At 33.3% G+C, this 21530-nt stretch overlaps 1 protein-coding gene across 1 annotated transcript; it reads right to left on the bottom strand.

Annotated features, from left to right (window-relative positions):
* Window positions 1–15081: 15081 nt before the first annotated feature.
* LOC134271131 (dynein axonemal heavy chain 14-like) lies at window positions 15082–18222 on the bottom strand. Its single transcript, XM_062753385.1, has 6 exons — window positions 18085–18222; window positions 17502–17667; window positions 17024–17162; window positions 16549–16771; window positions 16209–16331; window positions 15082–15249 (listed from the first exon to the last, which is right to left on the bottom strand). Exons 1-6 carry the CDS (start codon window positions 18220–18222, stop codon window positions 15103–15105), a joined length of 936 nt encoding a protein of 311 aa, XP_062609369.1. The 3' UTR covers window positions 15082–15102.
* Window positions 18223–21530: the final 3308 nt, after the last annotated feature.

Below are 21530 nucleotides of genomic sequence, written 5' to 3'. Positions count from 1 at the left end.
CAAGTTTTGGGGGTTATTTAATGGATACTACTTGACACCCACTTTTTTTTTTCAAAAATAACATTATAACTAAGTGTTAATTTGAATGAATTTTGATCATGTTCAAAATTTTTTTTTTTCAAACACTGCAGCAGAAAACTTTGTCAATTCCTGAAAAATATTTTTGTTTACTACCAGTGATCGACTTCTCATTCATAATACATACCTGTCCACAGCCATGTCAAGTTCAACAGAAGGGATGTGAAATAAAAACTTGTGAATTACATCTATAAATGAGAAACTCTCTCTCTCTCTCTCTCTCTGTGGTGTTTGAGGGTGTGTACACAGTACATGCCATTGTGTGTGTAATAAATATTATTGTCTATTTAAATTGATATTTGTCATGTAAGTTTCAACTAAAGTTGAGAATAATTAATTTCTCTCTCTCTTTCTCTCTCCTTCTCTCTCTCTCTTAGAAAATACGTATTTATTGAGACCCTGATGAGACATAATATTTGTCTTGTAAATTATAATAATGCACTTACATCTGAAGTTGGGAATGAATATATTTCATAATTCTGGGGAAATATAAATGTACTGCAAGAGATATAAACAGTATGAAATGTAATCTCATGAAGTCATGTGAATTTTGCACGGATTCTTCGTGTGCAAAACTGTAAATTTCCCTATTGTTTTCTGTGAGACAGGTGTTTGTACTAGGTGACCTTTGTGGCCAACACATCGTAAATATTTCAGCTTGGGTATTACACAACCCTTACAGAAAAAACTAATAGAAACTTATGTGTTTTATAATCCACTTATTAGTAACTTATAAGTCACATATAAATTTTGAAATTTACTTATAAGTGTACTATAAGTCAAAGTAAGTATAAGTGAGGAATGGATTTCATTAATACTTCACTTATAAGTAAAGATGAGCAACATATCAGTGAATATTTCACTTATAGCTCACTTATAAGTGAAGATCAGTATGGTATGAGCAAAGTACAAGTGTGGACTTAGAATTTTTACCCTATACTTAAGACTTCTCTCAAGAAGCACTATGCATGGGTATTCAAGGTAGCCAATCAGAGAGTTTGTCTCTGCAGAGATCAGCAACAAGAATTTGAAACCAAGTTTGTGTCTGTGAAAGGATGTTGGAGATTTTAGATTTATTTTGAGTATACCTTCACATCAGGTACAACAAGTAGGTTCTATTTACATCATCTCTCTATTTTAACTTCCTTTGCATGAAATTTTGAATCAATTGACTCAGTTGCTTTCAGATTTCATAAATTTGAAGAAGCCTCAAGGTCATTAAATCTTGTTGCCTTGTTGTTGAACATTCTTGTTTGTAAACTGAATTAATATGTTAAGTTTGCATCATCAAAGAAATGTCATATGAAAGTGATTTTTTTCCATAAAATTTTTACTTGATTATTTCATCTAAAGTGCAGATACATGTGTAAATGTAAAAAATAGCTTTGAACATATCATGCAACCCCTGCATGGTTGGAAGTTCTGTTCTAAATTAAGATCTTACAGGTAGTGTTGTACTTCACTTATAAGTCACTTATAGTCACTTATAAGTGACTAATACTTGATAAAGTATGAAGGGTTAATGCTTGACTTATAAGTCACTTATAGTCACTTATAAGTGACTATACTGCATAAAGTATAAGTGGCTAATACTGGCTTATAAGTCACTTATTGGTTAAGTAGCTCATTTGCATATAAAATCCTAATGAGTAACATATTAGTCACTTATTAGTTAAATGTATCAGTGAAGTGTAAGTCCAGAATAAACAACTTATAAGTAAAAGAATAAATCACTTATAAGTCACTTATCAGAAATTTCTGTAAGGGAATCTCTGAATGGTACAATTCTACACAGGTTGTTTGAGATCTGAAGAAAATCAGTCGTAATATGGGTGGCTAAAAAGATAAACAACAACATAGAGTATGTGCATGTTCATGTTGAACAGATATTACGATGTTGTGAATAAAGACTGCCAGTTATATTAAGATTTAAGCAGATGACTAGTACATGTAGATTTTATTGTTTGCATAATTAAATAACCCAGTTATAATAGTTATTTTCACAAATAAACAAATATTAAATTCAAAATGGCGGCAACAAAAAATATGGCGGCCTCCGATGTCCGTTTTGTTGATACTAAGATAAATTCAAAATTTTAACACCAACTGGTATTTATATTTTTAATTTAAGTTTAAAATTACACAATTAGGTTTATTTGCATTTAAAATAAATTAATTATGAATTATTTATTTATTTTTTTCGATCACGTGACGTTTTTGAGTTCTATGATTGGTCAATAACAGAGCGCGGATTTTTCCATGGACGATTTGAATGTTTGGATGTTGAAAGTGTTGATAGAAAAAAAGGAGATAAAACCAGTTGGTAAGGCGATATTTATGCTAACATTTTATTGATTTTGGTAAAGTATACTTAGTACCTCTGGAATAACATTCCAAAAAGAAGAAATATTGGGAATGAACAAAATTCTAGGCGTGTGAATCTTAGATTTCTTGTTTGTTTTGATTGGTATGTCGAATGACAAAGACTGAAGTAAACAAATTGAAAGTATTTGAAACGCATAATATTTTTCAGCATTTAGTATATTAATCAAATATGTTGTTCTTTGTCATATTTATTCCCACAATTGTTTATAGATTCCCTGAACTGTTAAAATATTGTGAAGCCTTATACGCATCAGCATGATCATAACATGATCTAGCTGCAACGTTAATTAATGCAATGAAATGAGTAAGAACTGGGTACGGTATGTATAATGAGGCGGCCATGTCTCTAAATGTGATTAAAATTTTTTACAAACATGCCCACAATGTGTCCTTTCAAAATCAGTTTATTTTTTGGAATTATCTCATACCGTTTTTCCTCCAGAGGTTTGGGAAAATGGTGCATTTTCTTCAATAATTACAACTTTTGACGTAACGACGTCATCACAACGTTACTGATTTTAACGTTACGCAAAATGAAAACTGTAAATTCTCTTAACCGAGAACTATTGACTTAATCCTGCAAATATTCCAGTAAACCATTTTGAACTATCTTTCAATTCATCATACATCGTTGATAGTTTGAAATAGTTTAATAATTTTCAGAAATATATAATTTTTGGACAAACGATTGTACCAAACACACTAATCTACGAAACTTTATTCATCCAGATGAAATGAGGTGAGTACTATTACGTATAGTTTACGAAGTTGGCAATTTTTTTTGGCAATGAAAAAGCTATCAACAGAACTTCCCCCTTTCATTCCAACAAATGACGGCGCTATAAGTGTTGGGTCTTTTTTATGAACATATTAATTACTCCTTATTTCGGGGTTATATGATATGCCTCTTTTAATTTTCTTTGATTTTAGATTTTTACCCTCGGTTGAAAAGTGGGAGGGTATATAGTGATCGGGGTGTCCGTCCGTCTGTTACGCTTTAGGGGTACCTCTCTTTTATGTTTTGCCGTTAGAAACCCAAAACATGTGTCGGATCAAAAAGTAAAATAAAAGGTGCACAATGGAAATATGTTATTAAGATTTCTGTGAAAGTTTCATTGAATTTCATTCAGTGGTATAATAAGATATGCGGATAACAGACGGGTACTTTTAAAGCGTAACAGACAGACAGACGGGCGGACATATTGATTGCTATAACCCTCCTGATTTTCAAGCGGGAGGTAAAAAACACGAATTTCCGGGAAGGGATCCCAGAATTTAGTAGTAAAATGTAGTAGTACTGTCTAACAGGCATGATTTTCTCGACTTGTAGAATTAAACATAATACTACATTGAAATGTAATGTGTATATTGTTTACATAGTTTATCCACCTCAGCTATAGAAGTCTGTGCGTTTTGTTTTCTAAGCAATACGCAGTCACTTGCATTGATGTCGGCTGTAAACGATCGACCAACGGTCAAAGTTGAGAGATCAACAGAAAAAAGGAAAGGACTGTCTCTAGTTTGAAATAATATAAATTCTTGATATAAACTTGTTCATTGGTAGTCATAATTGTACATCTTGATAATCAGCACCCCCCCCCCCCCCCACACACACACACACTTCTATATATTTTTCTATTTAAATGAAGCTAAATACAAATAATCGAAATGCTGAATAACAAAACACTTTATCTAAAAATATCAAAACTTAGTTCAAGTCCCTTTTCTTATTTAACCTTTTTATAAGCTACATAGAGACACTTTTGCAGTTACATGTACATGTATGTTATTAATATACAAAAACTAATGTTATTTTGTGTCGTATGGGCACTGTCACTACAGCGTGCATTTTTTTTTTTTTACAGAGTTAGGTTGGTCGTTCCCGAATTACCTTTGAAAGCGAGATTAGTTTTCTAACAAAATAAGTTGTTTTTTTTCTTGAAAGTTGTTTTAATAAAAAATTATTTTAAAATATACCTCACGAACAGCTGACATGTATTACGTCATTTACGTGACTAGACATCTACTGAGACAAAAACTGCTTAAACATAGAAATTTTTTATATTGATTATGCTTTACAATACCTCCTAAATGTAAATGTTTATAGATATTTGATAGATTTCAGTGACAATTATAATTTCAATTCCAATCCTGTCGCACTTCCTTCGGAAACATTCACTTTCAGGGGTCTTCGCAATGTTTTACGTCATTTGTTCTTGTAGTATTAACGATAAAATACTTTTCATATTTTTTCGGAACGAATAATCATCACAGACGGAAGTTGACATCTTTAAAATTCTGATCTGATGTGTACCATTTTCTCTACGGTGATATGGACTGGGCACCACTCCCCACCTTCCCAGTCCTGATGAATGTCATTTGTATCAATATTGATATCCTATGACATATTTAATGTATTATTTCATGGATAATTTGGTTGAAAAATTTTAAATCCTAACAATATTTGTCTGATACATTCGTTTTAACACAGATAATTTTTAAAAAGTAATTTAATATCTTATAAATGACTTCATTAGTTTCTGAAAAAGTCCTAATCGAGCAAAATATATCGGTTGTATGCAGCGGAAGTTGAAAAGCATGTCTCTTGTCAAAAAATTATGCATGATTATGCTTGTTTTTATTTCTTAAATATACAGCGGATTCAAAATGTTAAAACTGCCTTCACTTGTCTGTGTAAAGAAAAATGTTAATTGCTATTCGGAACTGTTAATCTATATTCAGACACAAATAAATAGTTGATTACATCATGTTTCTTTTTAAAATTGCATAGAAATTGCCGAAAACACTCACAACTGTAGCAATACAAAATTTTTCAAAATAATATCATTTCATTATCTAAACTCGATCCTTATAGATTACAGTTGCGGATCCAGGAATTTAATAACGAGGGAGGGGGTTGTATGGAGGGCAGGGTGTCTGAAGCAGTGTTGAAGCCTCATGGGGTTGGGAGCACAATCCTGGTAGGGTCCGGTGAACAAACATCTGCTATAATATGTGTCCCCCCCATTTGATTTAGAAAACCAATCGTCACCTTGCAGGAATTTTAGAATACATTGCCATGGCGGTAAAAAATATATTGGAATACCTCATACCATACATGTAGATCTACTGATAAGTTTATGATTAATGCTGGTAACAAAAAAAATTAACTACGTGCTTATTTTACAAAATACAAGTAATTTTTTTTTAAATAAACGGCGGATTGGGAGGGGGGCGAGACGCAACGGCCCTGGATCTGCCTTTGAATTGCATGTTTAATTTAAACCTGTCTTGAAAACACTGATGTCAACATTCACCATGATAAATATATAATCTAAATCATATTTTAAAAAAAGCTGCATAATAATTTTCAATGAAACGTTAAAAAAAATCTCTTCTTGAACATTAAGTCAATATCACATACGTCCAATATGAAGGAGACGCTCGTTTTATTATTTTAATAAGAGGTACATGTATGAATGTAAACTTATGTGCTTTGACTGTTTTTCACTGTATATATTGATTGAAAATTTATCATATTATTATTTTATTAGGGAAGACTGAAGAATTTGGTTATTCAACATATGCCGGCTCATTGTGACGTCATGTTTTTAATGTATTGCGTCATTGATTTCCATGCAATGTCCCTTGATAAATTTTACGAAGAAAAGTTTATGTGGTTTTCATAACATTCAGATACAGATTTAAACAATAAATTTCTGTAAAAGTATAGATTAGATGATAACACATTCAGATTCAGACTTCAACATTTAATTTCTTTAAAAGCATATATTTTAATGAGGAGGAAAAGTCACATCTATCCAAAAACGAAGTATTTTCAACTACAGTTTTTCCTAAAAACGGACGTGGCCGCACTTTTGTACAGTTATTTTTTCTCTTGCATATTAGTTACCAAAGTATACTTGTTCTTTCTGCAAAGTTTCGCATATGTACTCGGATGCGGCCACATCGAAATATTAACTTGAAGAGGAGCAAAACGTCCAAAATAGGTGATTTGTGGAATATTTTACCGGTTTTGAACGTTATATACACAAAAGGTCACGTGAGTTGAAGAAAATTGATACCAATTTTTCATAAAGGGGAACCTTAACAATGAATTGACACAGTTAAAAAAAATGTTATCGTGCCTTTAATTTTTGCCGATTTTACAGGGCCGCCTCGTTATACATACCGTACCCAGTTCTTTAACATTAATTTTCTTTTTTTTTTATAAAGCAGAATATTGGTACATGATGTTTCCATGAGCTGAATCTGTCCTGACCTGGAGTACATGAAATTCTTCAAAATATTACTTGTTTAAGGTAAAGTAAATTTTTTTTTTCATTTCAAAATTCAATAAATCTTTCAATCTAAAACTGATTCCTGTAAGTATAGATCTTAAATTAGTCTTGTATTTTCCATGTTTTGGATGAATTAATGAATTTGAATTAATTGATATGGAAGAGTGTTTTTAATTTGATATGCAAATGAGTGCTGGAAATATACTATCTTAATATCTATAATCTAAATTTTGAACCTTTACAATTTTTTGCAGAATTGAAGAAAAGGTTAAAATTGCAAGCATATTTCAACGAAAACTTAGCCGACTACCAGTCACACTGCCCGCCAGCCAAGACGTCTGACCAGCTAAAATGAGGGACGCAGACCACCAGCCAAGTCCCTCGGCCAGCTCGGCTGACCCAGTGCGGCCTGTCAAGGGATGACCAAGTCCATCAACTAGCTCGGCTGACTACCAGTGCAGCCTGTCAAGTCCTTCAACTAACTTGGTCTATTACCAGTGCGGCCTGTCATTGAACAACCAAGTCCATCAACTAGATTGGCTTACTACCAGAGCGGCTTTTCAAGGGATGGTCAAGTCCGTCAACTAACTTAACCTACTACCAGTGCCGCATGTCAAGAGATGGCCAAGTTCGTCAACTAGCTCGGCTTACTACCAGTACGGCCTGTCAATATAGGGACGGTTAAGACCATTGACTAACTTGGCCTTCTACCAGTGCGGCTTGTCAAGGGACGGTTAAGTCCGTCAACTAACTTGACCAACTACAGATGCGACCTGTCAAGGGATGGCCAAGTCCGTCAACTATCTTGACCAACTACCAGTGCGGCCTGTCAAACGATGGCCAAGTCCTTCAACTAACTTGGCCTACTACCAGTGTGGCCTGTCAAACGATGGCTAAGTCTGTCAGCTAACTTGGTCTACTACCAGTGCGGCCTGTCAAACGATGGCCAAGTCCTTCAACTAACTTGGTCTACTACCAGTGCGGCCTGTCAAACAATGGCTAAGTCTGTCAGCTAACTTGGTCTACTACCAGTGCAGCCTGTCAAACGATGGCTAAGTCTTTCAGCTAACTCAGCCAACTTTCAGTGCAGCCTATCTTCAAATAATAAAGATAAACAACTGTACACCTGCAAGGATACCTGTGCAAGGAGGGTGGTATGCAGCTAGAAACTGTAACTGAAATCACTGTTTAGAACCTTTCTTTTTTTTGAAATACAGCTAGATCAAAAATAAATAGGGTGTTAATATTTAAAAAATAGTGATGTCTGTTTATACAATTAGCAAGAGTAGAATGCAGTTTGCTAGGTAATTTTACAAAGACCCTAATTGCTATATGCTAAAAATGTATTCTTTAAAACAACCAGAGAAATTTCAATCTGTTGTAGATGACATGATGAAAAATAAGGTGCACTTGAATTTTGAAAACAATTGCATGTGCATTCATTTAGTTGTATTTGACAATAAACCAAGCTATCTTTATCGTGTTTGTTAGGTAAAATTGTTATTGCCTTTAATATGTTTTAAATAATCTTTTTTGTATAAATTTCAAAAATCTTTTTTTTTTTTTAATTTTAATGAGTAGCTTTTTAAAAGCTTATAACTGAGTAAATCCACAACAGGTTAACATACAGTGTATAATTTCACTGGAACTTTTACGAAAGTTTTTATTAATAGGTATAACTTTTTATAGTTATAACTTTTTGCAGTTATAACTTTTTTTAGGTATAACTTTTTCATAACTTTCTTGGGGTATAACTTTTTTGTAACTTTTTCATAACTTTATAATAGGTATAACGTTTTTTAGTTATAACTTTTCCTGGGTATAACTTTTTCCGGGTATAACTTTTTTGTAACTTTTTCATAACTTTTTTTGGGTATAACTTTTTTGTAACTTTTCCACTGTTTATTTGGGTATAACTAAAGTATAACTTTGTAACCATTTTATAACTTTTTGTGTAACTTTTAATAAGTATAACTTTTTGTAGTTATAACTTTTTTATAACTTTTATGTACTTGCTGTATTTATGTTGAATAAAAGGTGAAAAGTTATGCAAAAGTTATAACTTTTTTGTAACTAAGTTATAACTAAATTATACCTCACTTAAAACATGCCATTCCAAACTCCGATAACTTAGTTATAACTTTTTTGTAACTTTTTTTAGTTACAAAAGTTATAACTAAGTTATAACTTTTTTCGGTATGGGCAAGGTCAAGGAGTCAGAAATCATAGCATGCTTGGAAATATCTTCTCATAGGTAATACACATGTCAAATATGAAAGCCCTGTCTCTTTTCAAGTAAAAGTTAAATGGAACAAAATGTGTTTGTGAAACATTGATGACCCCGTATGGCAACAAAGCGAAGATTAAACTTTTTTAAAATGTAAATTAAATATATTGGTACTCAAATTTAAAAATAATAGGTCAAACTGCAAGGTCAAGGTGAAAGGGTCAAAGTTCTTGGTATCCAGTGAAAGGTCTTCTCACAAGGATTACTTTTGTGAAGTATGAAAGCCCTAGCCCTTACCATTCAAAAGTTATGGCCAAGGTTAAATCTTTTAAAATGTAGGTCAAACTCCAAGATCAAGGTCAAAGAGTGTAAGTGCTTGATATCAATTGAAAGGTCTTGTCACAAGGATTAAATATTTAAGGTATGAAAACCCTAGCCCTAACCCTTCACAAAAGTTATGGCTAAGGTTAATTTTTTTAAAAGTGGGCCAAACTCCAAATTCAAGGTCAGAAGGTCATAGTTCTTGTTACCCAATGAAAGGACTTCTCTAAAGGATTATATATATGAAGTATGAAAGCCCTAGTCCTTACCGTCTTAAAGTTATGGACAAGGTCAATGTTTTTTCATAAGTACAGTAATCTCCAAGGTCAATGTCAAAAGGTCAAAGTTCTTGATATCCAATGAAAGGTCTTGCCACAAACAATATATATGTGAAATATAAAAGTCCTAGTATCTACCATTCAAAAGTTATGACCAAAATAAAAAAAAATACATTTTTGTGTAAAAGTGGGTCAAACTCCAAAGTCAAGGTCATAAGGTCAAATTTAGTGGTACCCAAAGAAAGGTCTTGTCACAAGAAATACACATGTGAAATATGAAAGTCATAGGTCCACTCAATCAAAAGTTATGGGCAAGGTTAAAGTTTTTGTGACGGACGGACAGACAGACTGACTGACTGACAGACAGACGAATGAGATTTAATGTCCCCTCGCTTCCGCGAAAGCGGGGGACAAAAATTATTATGCTTGTAAAATAAAATAATAAACTGATTAATCAGAATTTTAAAAATGCAATCGATTGCTTGGATTATGTCGATTATAATCGATGATTGGAACACCACTAGCTATAATATATGTAATTGTATTCATGTCATATGGCAGAAGTTTAAAATCTTAATTATCTACCACTACCATTTTTAAAGGTAAAAGAGATGATTGACATTAAGTTGTAAGTTTGACAGCAACTAAATAAATAATGTAAGAAAATGTTATTTATGACTAAAAAATATTGTAACTATATCTTTTAAATTGTTTGCCAAATACAAACTTAAGCAATTTTGAATTCAGTAATTACATATTGTACGTACATGTAGATCTTCATGTACTGTAATATTAAATGTGAGACACGTACCAGATAGTTTACATGAATTATTATATGTACTACATTCTATTTCTAATCAAGAATAGAAAATGATTGTAATCGATGGAAGAAAAGTCACATTTATCCTAATTAAGATTACCTTCCAATTAGAATTTATATATTGTTACGATACAAGCTAAAGTTAACTATCAATGAGGTTAAACAAATAAATCATATTTAAAAGAATTATAAGGGTGAAGAAATGAGATACGTCTATGTACATGATGTAAGAAAAACTTGCTACAACGGTATCACCGTATGTCACGAAAAAGTGCCCTTCTATTGCACCCCTCCATTTTCAGATCCTAGCTGGAACACTGTCTATACAGTACCTTTTCAAGCATAAGTTCCAGTGTGGCTTCATTGCTGGCTTTGGTTGATATTCATTGAATCTTCTTTGTATTTGAAAATCTGGATAAAAAATTGAAGTCATAGGAATCATTTTCCTTTAAGTACCGTATATACTCGCCTATAAGTCGTTTTTTTTGGAGTTGATATCTGGTCCAAAACTGTGTCCGACTTATAGGCGAGCTATTAAAATAATGGTATTATATGAGGTCAGTCCATCTGAAATATAAGCTTATTAAGTAGAACCGACTTATAGGCAGACCGACTTATAGGCGAGTATATAAGGTACATGTATAAGAAGTTCCCTATGTTTTGAATAAATTCTAAGGTTGCAAGCCTTTCTTCTGGTCTATTTAAGAAATAAGGTATCATTTTTTAACATCTATCAGGATATAAATACGGGTTGGTCACGAGATTAAATTCCATAAAGCCCGAAGGGCTTTATGATGAATTTAATTTCGTACCAACCCGTATTTACAGCCCGATAGATGTTTAAAAATGATACCTTAGGCCATATAAAATTGAAATCCTGGTTCTCAGGCCCGCGCGCATCCGTTTTGAGGTAGCCGCATTGCCGATTTTATTGTATTTTTGATAAAATAAAAAGTTGGTATTGCGGAGACCAATCCGGAAAAAAATTTCCGACCTCATTTGTTTTGTAGTTTATTATTCAAATACCACTTCCGGTAGTCATTTGCAATGAGATTTTGGCAACTTCGTTTGAAAATACATTCAAGGACATTTATCTACGATGTTTACATGCTGTTAAGCAATGGATAAAGCAGAAGTTTTGACCAGAAATGGAAAGTATATCTGTGATTAAAAAAATTATCTTTATGTTAAAGAAAATTCGAAAATTAAAATTTAAAAAAATACCTCCTTCATCTACTTTATTGCCAATAAAATGATAAATAAAATGCCGCCCTCCCACATCTGTTTTGGAGAAAATTGGCCTGAGAACCAGAGAATTAAATTTAGATAGCCTTATTACTTATATTTACATTTGTGACTTATTCATACTTTATAGTTGCCTGATTGTGACTTTTAACGTGTGAAATGCATTATTTTTCAAAACCAACGGCATGTATAAAATCCACTGATTGCGCGACGACCCTTTATGACATCACTGAGAAATTACGTCAAACGACTATCCATACGCACATCTATAACCTCTTGACCTATTTATACAGTTATAGATACTCATTACTTTCAGTAGTGTTATATAGAGGAAAACATTTGCAAATGTAAATATTTTGACTTACATTCATTTTCAGAAGGTTAACCAGGGTGAAGTTTTTATCTCTGGCCATGGATTTCTGGATCAGCCTCTCAATCAGCTGCCAATGACGGGCCTTCAGTGACGGGTTCCTGAGAGACGTGATTACTGGCATGCCATGTTTAAACTCTGTTACTTTTTCCTTCAGAATGGGCAGGACCTCATTAGAGGGTAAACCTAACACAGAAATCAGAATACAATGCCATTTTAGATAAATAATCAGTGGGTTCTTTGTTAAGACAGAGTTTCCAATTTCTGACAATCCAATTATTTGGTTCAAAGCAAAAAATTGCTCTGGTATTTTTTTTTTTTTTTTTTTTTATAAAATTAACATCATAATTTTCATAAGTTTCATAATATGAACAAAATTATTATAATTTAGAACATAATCTTAGAAATGGGAATAATAATGTCCACAAAACTCAAAATGTAATCATAAAAACAAATTTTAAAAAATGTATTCACCTTTTTCCAACATATAAACTGTCTGGGTGACTCTATTAACATTTATGTGTAGTAGCTCCACTTGTAGAGAATCAAATGGTGTGGCTGTCCCATTCCTCCTGGAATTGCTATAGCAACTGTCTCAAGGTCAGGTCACGTTCAATGTCAGAAAGGTCAGCCTGAATCTCAGTGGCACTTTGACTGTCATAGTGATCCATTAACATATACTCCCTAGAAAAAAAATTCAATATTTTACATGTATACTGAAGAGTTATAATGAAGGGAAAGTAATTTCTTAATTGACATGAATTGTTTACATCCACTAATTCTTTTTTAATATGAAATTTTTAAAAGCATATAAATAATTATTATTGGTAATATATGTTCTAGTTTTTTAACACCAAAATTATGCATGTATACATGTAATGAATACACTGAAGAAAATGTAAGTTTACAATAAAAGTAAGAATAACATTTTAAAACATGACATAAATAATAAATATTAAAACTAACAAACGCAAGAACTGATGATGAAACAATGCACAAATTTACCATACTTCACGTCTAGAATCAGAAAAATAATTTTGATATTTGCAACAAAGGATCCAATGAAATCTTTGAGTATGCACTGAAAATTGTTTGATTTATAAGATAATCTATCTTTGAAAAAACTGCAGTCAAATTGTTGCAAAAAGGTAGATGTACAACCAAAACCATACTTACTCTCCATACATGCCCCTCTTGGAGTCTTACAGTGAGCTTCCGAATCCCTCTTGATAGCTTGCATAGCTCCTCGCTTTTGTTTACTGAGAGCTCACCTCGCTCTGAATCGAGTCGAGCTTACTCAGAGCAGCCACTACTATATGTCAGTACTGAGGAGATCTGGGTCAAGTACTCGGTTTTTGACCTCCATCAGTTTGGTACGAATCTTATAGATGAGAGTGTCCAAGTCCTGGCTAAATTTACAGATTTTTTTATCTTTCTTGGCTTCTCCTACCAGAATGGCATTCTACAAAATTTTTATATTTGGGATTAGTACTACTTGCACAGTATCGTGCCCCAAAAAGCAATGCGTCTTTTAGCATACAAAATATACAGTAAAACTTTTTTAGTACAAACGCGGACATTGTGAATTCACCTTAGTTATCTTGGATCCCCAGCTAAATAAATTTAATGAATTCCTTATTTGGATGTAACGCACACAGGCACTTGTTTCTGTTATAAATTTTTGACCCATAGTATAATAATAACACAAGGTATCTAACTCGGATTTACAACAAGTATCCACCTCCCTTAGAATTGCGCTCATTTACACTTTCAGAGGAAATGCATGGGTAAACTGTTTTTACCTATGTCTTCTATGATAATTTATCTACACATTATCAGTTTCAAGACTCTGCTCACCGAGTGGAAAGTGAAACTCAGCCATAGAATGGTATGTTCTAGTCTCAGGCAAAGAATTAGACCTCGAATTTGATTGGCTAAAAATCTGTTTCCAAATTGCATCGGAAAAACATTGTAGTGTTTTTATGGAAAATAGGACACTATGAAATTTTGTTTATTCAATGCAATATTTAAAATCTGGGATTGAATTTTTAAACCCAGGCATTCTTTAATTTTTCTCTTTGCCACGAGATTAGCACATACCGTTTTATGGTTTAGTTCGACTTTTCTACTCGACGAGTAGAGATTTGACGCTGTTTATGGAGATTAAAGAAAACAAAGACAAGCAAGTCATATACGGTTGTGTAGATAAATTATCGTAGATGACACAGGTATTCAACAGTTTGCCACTGCCTTTTCTCTGAAAGTGTAAATGAGCGCGATTCTAAGGGAGGGGGGTACTCCGTGCAATTTGGAGTTAGATACCTTGTGTTATTATTATACTATAGGTTAAAATTTATTCCCGAAACAAGTGCCTGTGATAATGAATTACGGATATAGCGAAGTAATTTCAGAGGTTCCGGCGACTTTGTTATAGCCAAGTTTTACTGTACTTGTTTACAGATTTCAATCATACACCATTTTCGTCAAGAATAAAAAAAATGACAAATTGATTCTTTCTTTCAACAAAGATATTGTTCACAACATCTAATTTTAATAAAAACATTATTGGATACTTGATGAGTATTTTTCATTTTTTCCCCATCACCAATCAGTTTATATAATTGGCTTTTCCGGACAGAAAGCAAGTCTAACTCTCTTACTTTCAGCCCCGGAAACTTGGACCCAGTGTCTGGTGTAAGGCCAGGTCTTCTGGTTCAATCTTTACAAAGAAATCCTTGGCAATGGTGAACAACTTTTTTCACAATCAGGAACTCCTTATCAAGAGCTGTGATTTCAGACATCATCTTAGACAGGAAAGACAAATGTTCCACAAATTCTTCCACAGATTTAGAATAGTCCTCCAGTTTTTTTGCTGCACCCTGATAAAAGACATTTCCAAATAATTTAAAAACACTAAATTTCATGTTTTTTTGTGGAGGGGGGGATATTTCCAAATCCTTACCAAATAAAGAATTTCTGAAATTTAGTTGCAAATTCAATCAAATTCTTTTTAAAAATCTAAGAATTGTTTCCTTTTCCTCATTGAATACCTTGATAATAGTAAGCAGATCTTCGTTTCATTTGATGGCTATAATGGGCAGCTTATGGTGGGTCTTGCTGATGATCTCCTGGGGGTAGGGGAGACAGGAGTCCCTGAAGCTAGAGCTTATCACCAGAACCATCGCACATCTCCTCTTCACAGTCATCTTCCGCATCTCCTTTACCTACAGACGTTAAAAGAAAGCTGTTACTTCTACAAATTTAGACTTAAGATTTGAAAAAAAAGTGCTTCTGCCCAAAAAATGCAAAATACAAGGGCACCGCTGAGCGGAGCATCCCCTCGCCTAATGGCAACATCTCACAAGAGATAAATTCTCCAGAGGGACGTTAAACATGTTAAAGATTGATAGTACAATGTATTTTGTTTATTGTCCCTCTCAGGAATTTTTTGCTCATATGAAGGCTTGCCGGTGGAGAGCTGCACATTCTTTCCTATAATAGGGACTTACGACCATTGAGCAGTGAGGGATCTTTTTGTGCCAGCATTTGTTGGGACATGGGCCTTTAGTTACACGGATTTATTCGAAGGACCAGTCTCCATGTCCCACGAAGGGATTCAAACCCACAACATTAGGACCAACTCCCCTACTTTTGACAAAATTATTAGTGGGTGTGTTGTTGTTGATCCATTTTTACAAAATGCAAAGTGGTTAAGGGGGGGGGGGAGCCATAACATAGATACTTTTAAGCTTTCAAACTGGTTCTTAAATTGGTTCCCTTGCAGAAATGATTATTGTCAACTCGTACATAAAATGTCAGGGTTTCGAGACAGTGAAACGCGATATCTGAAGAAATAATTTAACAATGAACTTGAAAATGAATAGGCTTCATCTTTTTATATTTTCACACAAGTTTGTAAACGCTGAGCGTGGTTAATGCAAAGGTTTTCTGTTAATCTTGCCCACAAAGTGTAACGAACACACTAACACACACACACACACATACGCACATTTGCGATGCTATATCCCCTCCGCAACTATTTGCATGAGGGGATAATATCATTCTATGACTGAGATTACCAGCTTAGCAACAAAACATAAAATTATTAATGCATCATAATTCTGAAAATATTTTAAAAATTCTTCTCATGATAAACAGATATTATGCAGAAAGCAGGTCTGACCATTTCTGTGAAGGTTGGTAGAACATGATTGAATTCTTCTGTGGACCACTCATGTCTGGCCATGGATTCATCAATGTCCAAGGCTTTACTCTTGTCCACCACTTCACAGTACTGATCAAAGTTCTGTTGGAGGAAATCATATATTGACATAAAATTATCTAAGGATACTTATGTAGATAAAGAATATAAATTTGAAACAATGTATTTTTCAAAATCTGCATAACATTTTCCCAATTTCTCCAGTTCCATCAATGTTATATTAATTTTGAAATGATTAAACCTTATTCTCAAGTCAATCTTAATAAAACCACATTCCAGTCATTTTGTATATCAAACTTACATGAGAGAACTGTTTAACTTGCTCCAGCTGCATTGCCATGTATGAGCCAAGGTCAGTCAGATATTTTTGGTATTCTGGGTCATCACCAAACAGATTTTCAAGGTCAGGCCAAGGTCGCTGGTATTCCATTCGGTCTTTTTCTTCTTCCTGGTCAAATTTCAATCTAAGGTCATGGGAAGGTGGGGAATAAATTTTGGCTCTCTTAACTTGGACACAACTTGATCTAAAATGAAAGGAATAATATTGGCTCATCATGTATAGAAAAGGAAAAAATTGGTTTTCTTGGTGTCTTTGAGATAAATATTAAACTTTTAGTATTTTATCAAGGTTATGAATTTGTAGGCCCATTTATACCCCCCCCCCCAACTCAAAAAGTGATTTCACAGTAACTGCAGTATTTATATAAAAGGCATGCACAACTTTCCTTGGGGAAGTAAATTTACATTGAGTATAACTATTACAGGCCGCTGTTTACCTTTTCTCCTGCTCTGGGTAGGCGTACTCCTCACCAGGAGTTCTGTCCTCATCCTCTGACTCCTCAGTCTCAGAGCTGTCCCTCCTGTGGTCCTGCTCCTCACCCGAGTCCTCAGAATCACTCTCCTCAGACTCTGACTCTACAAAGTCAAACTTTACTGGATAAAATCACAATTAAGTCTTGAACATGGATATCTCAGTACTATGGATAGGTTAAAGGAGTTAAATACCCAACAAATTTTTCGATAGGTATTTCAACCTTGATAGCTTGAGTCCTGGCATATATTGAAGTTTTTGTCTTGACCCCATTAAGTTTGGTCTGAGATAACACGAATTGCCTGCATTTTGCAAGTTACCCTTAAATTGTTCATAAATTGCTTAAAATCCTAGTTTCCTTGTAATATTTAAAGGATACATTTTCAAGACATTAATAAAATGTTTTCTGAAACTGAAACTCAGAAAAATATTTCCATTCTAACCTGAAGTCTCATGAATATCTTGAAACTGGACAGTTTTTCTAGTGGAAGCAGAGTCTGTTAACTTGTCTGGAGAGTAGGACTTTCCTTGTCTGTGTTTCTTTCTCTCCTCTTTCTGGGGTTTTTCGTCCCCGGGACATTTAGCACCGCTGTATGCTACAGACTGAGGCTATTATTTCCTCTACCACGTCCTTCTGCCTGATTTCCTCCGACAACTGTTAGAGAAATGGGTGTCATCATGAAATAATTAAGCGATTGAAAGGAAATTGACACTTTACTTCTAGATTTAAGGACCCTCCCCCTTTACTTTTGTTTTGATATCACTTGACTTAGCAAACATTCCAAAACATTTTAACAACTATTCACAATTCCATAAATTATATTCTAGTATTTCATTCTCTCATTCACTAACACGGAATTTATTTTAAACATTGCAAGGACTAAATTAAATAATCAACCCATTAAAAATGATACAACCATTTACCATAGATAATGATTTGTTTAATCTTTACATCTGCATGAGCATTAAAGGCCAAATATGATTGAGATATAACACTGAATGTTATAATTACAAAATAAAGCTTACCTCATCTACATCCGGTGGTCCCTCTACAATTTCTGATTGATCAAAGTCAAAATACGGGATCTTGTAGGGGGTGTCTGCCTTGGGTGGGGGCGGGACCTTAGGTTTACTGCTGGTTTGACTGTGACTTGCCGCAGTCATATGCCTGAAAAGAATATTTCTTACAATTAAAGCAAATTTCTATTGTGGCCTCTTTTTCAATTTTCTCCCAAAACATCTCAAATTTTGGTTAGGGTAATAATCTGACTTGTCCTCATTATTTTTCAAGTGGTGGTATCTCCATTTGAATGAAAAATTTCTTGGAGGAAGTTTAACAACAAACAAACAAATGACATAACAAGAGGCCCAAGGGCCTTGAATCGCTCTTCTGATAAATTGTACAATCTATCACTTCTATTAGAAGCCTCCAACTCTATTAGTATCATAAGACCCGAAATGCATTAACTTACAAAGTTTGATAATATTTAGCCAGTTAAGACTGAAGATATTATAATATAATTATAAAATACCATAAGTAGGTCACAGTGACCTACCTTTTGATTGAAATTTTCTGAGAACTCAAGATACAGTAATTGACAAAGACTGATGATTCTAATTAAATAAGTACCTGAGATATTCAAAAGTAGGTCACCATGACCTACTTTTTGGTCAACATTCTCTGAAAAACCAAGATGCATCATCTGACAAAGTTTGACGATTCTAAGCCAATTAGTACCAGAGATAATTAAATATAGCCATCAAATGTCAAAAGTAGGTCAGTGACCTACTTTTTGGTCTACATTATCCAAAACCCAAGATGCCTAAACTGACAAAATTTGATGATTCTAAGCCAATAAGTACCTGAGATATTCAAAAGTAGGTCACTGTGGCATTCAATGAAACCCTAAGATGCCTCACGCAGCTATGATAAGGCTGCCCGTAAAGTATCGAACTGTTCAAACTGTAGTAACTTCTCTGAACTACCTAGATATGACGTCATAATAGAATATGACGTCAAGTCACTGCATACTTGAGCTACAATAACGGGGAAAGTGTCATAATTTTTATATAGCATGTAGATTTATTTTTGGGACTTATTGTTTAATTCAAGTGTTAGGATTGATTTTTAAGCTCGAGTGTGCGGATATGATGTTGAATATATGAAATCTAAATATGCCTATTCCTTTTGCTTGTCTGATATGCACATAATTAATTAATAGCGAAAAATTATGTGTGAAATGCTCCCCTTATACATCCGTAGACAGAGTTAGAATTTATGAATCGTGTTTATATTGGACTGGCACAAGTGATAAACAAGGACAAATTGAAGATATTCTGTTTGAATCTACAAGAGATTTTTGTACTCTAACTGAATTTTGCTGGGGGATTGTGTGTAGTTTTTCCATTTTTGTATAAATTGCGATAAAGAGTGGAAAATGCCCCTTCTTATGTAGGTAAGTTGAATTTCTCATAAAATATTTTCTTAACGAGTAAAAATTTAACCTGCCCCCTGCACTTTCTATGTCCCAGAGATCACGATGAATTGATCTATGTAACAAACTTTGCATAATATTTTCTCACATAATATTGCATAATATTTTTCACTTGTGCCGAAGCGGTTTTTGTGAAAGAATTAGGAATATCATAAATCTATGTCACGTGATCAACATAGTCATGTGACATCACAAAAATGCTTGAAAGTAAAACATGTTTCAACTATTATCTCAGGTTGACTGTAATTAAAAACAAGGAATATATATTAAAATTTAATTCTAGCTCAAAATAAAATATATATTTTTTAGGCATTTTAAACCTTCGGACAGCCTTATCATAACTGCGCAACTGACAAAGTTTGATGATTCCAAGCCAATAAGTACCAGATATAATTAAATATAGCCATAAAATGTCAAAAGTAGAGCACAGTGACCTACTTTTTGGTCGACGTTTTCGAAAAACCCAAGGTGCCTAAACTGACAAAGTTTGATGATTCTAAGCTAATACGTACCTGAGATATTCAAAAGTAGGTCACCGTGACCTATTTTTTGGTCAACATTCTCCTAAAACCCAAGATGCCTCAACTGACAAAGTTTGATGATTCTTAGCCAATAAGTGCCTGAGATATTTAAAGTCGCTTGGTCCGATTCTAATCGCTAAAAATATATATTCGTTTTTCTTCTTGAAAAATAATTGTCCATAAATTGTTTAAACTTTCGTCAAATTATATCCCCAAAGTCTTTTTCTTTTCAAAGATATCAAAATTCAAAAGTTAAAAAAATAATTTTTGTTAGGTCACACAAAAAATAATCCTATGTTGATCATTGTTGATATCGCTGAAATCACCTTCGAAAAATTAAATTTATCGCTTACATGTTTATCTCATGAAGAACGAACCCGATCATTTTTTTTTTCACAACAAAGCTAAGTCCACATATATTACCTGTACACGGACAATATTTTAGCTCCTTTAAAAAATCATTTAAAATGTCTGATTTTCCTTTATTCTTTAAATATGCATATGAATATAAAAATTACTATGGATTATATTCAATTAATTTCTCATAAAATTATAAAAGAATTATGACTAAGGCTTCTACTAATAGAAAAAATCTATGAACCCAAGGGCCAATATCGCTCACATGACAAGCTTTTTCACCATTCTGTTTTTTACCAGATTTCCCCCTTGTTAACATAATGCATCCCCACCCTACCCCACTGATCATAATTTAGACATTTTGTAATCTACCCCATGATCCTTCCATGGGCACATATATTTCAATTTTTTGGCCCAGTGGTTCCTATATATTTTTTAAGATTTTCAATGAGGCTAGGGGGTGGCAGCCATTTTTAGACTATTTCAATCTCCTTTTAAAATAAGTACCATATATAAGAGATACAAATATGATAAAATTTTAAAACTAACATATATGAATTTTTTCTTTGCCAAATGATAAAGTTTGATGATTCTAAATAATACGTACCTAAATAAAAAAAGTAGGTCACCGTGACCTATTTTTTGGTTAATTCTCCTAAAACCCAAGATGCCTCAACTGATTAAATTTGTTCTTACCCAATAAGTGCCTGAGCCTCCTTGGTCCGATTCTAAAAAAATATATATTCGTTATATATTTCTATGTAAAACTTTGAAAAATAATTGTCCATAAATTGTTTAAACTTTCGTCAAATTATACACTACCCAAAGTCTGCTTTTCCAAATAAGCTTCATTTTTCAAAAGTTAAGAAAAATTTAATTTCAAAGACTTTTCCAAAATATTTCTATGTAAAACTTTGATATCGCGTGAAATCATGATTTGAACAAATTAGAATTTATCACTACATGCTTCCACATAAGAACAACCCGATTTTTTTTTTCTTGACAACAAAGCTAAGTCCAATATATTACCTGTAGACAATATTTTCCTATATATTTCTATGGATAAAACTTTGAATCACCCATAGTCCATGGCCCCGCC

This window comes from Saccostrea cucullata, unplaced genomic scaffold, assembly GCF_032062105.1.
Source record: "Saccostrea cucullata isolate Sc308-1 unplaced genomic scaffold, CSIRO_AGI_Scuc_v1 ctg2111, whole genome shotgun sequence".
NCBI lineage: Eukaryota > Metazoa > Mollusca > Bivalvia > Ostreida > Ostreidae > Saccostrea > Saccostrea cuccullata.
This window is presented reverse-complemented; position numbering and strand designations above follow the sequence as displayed.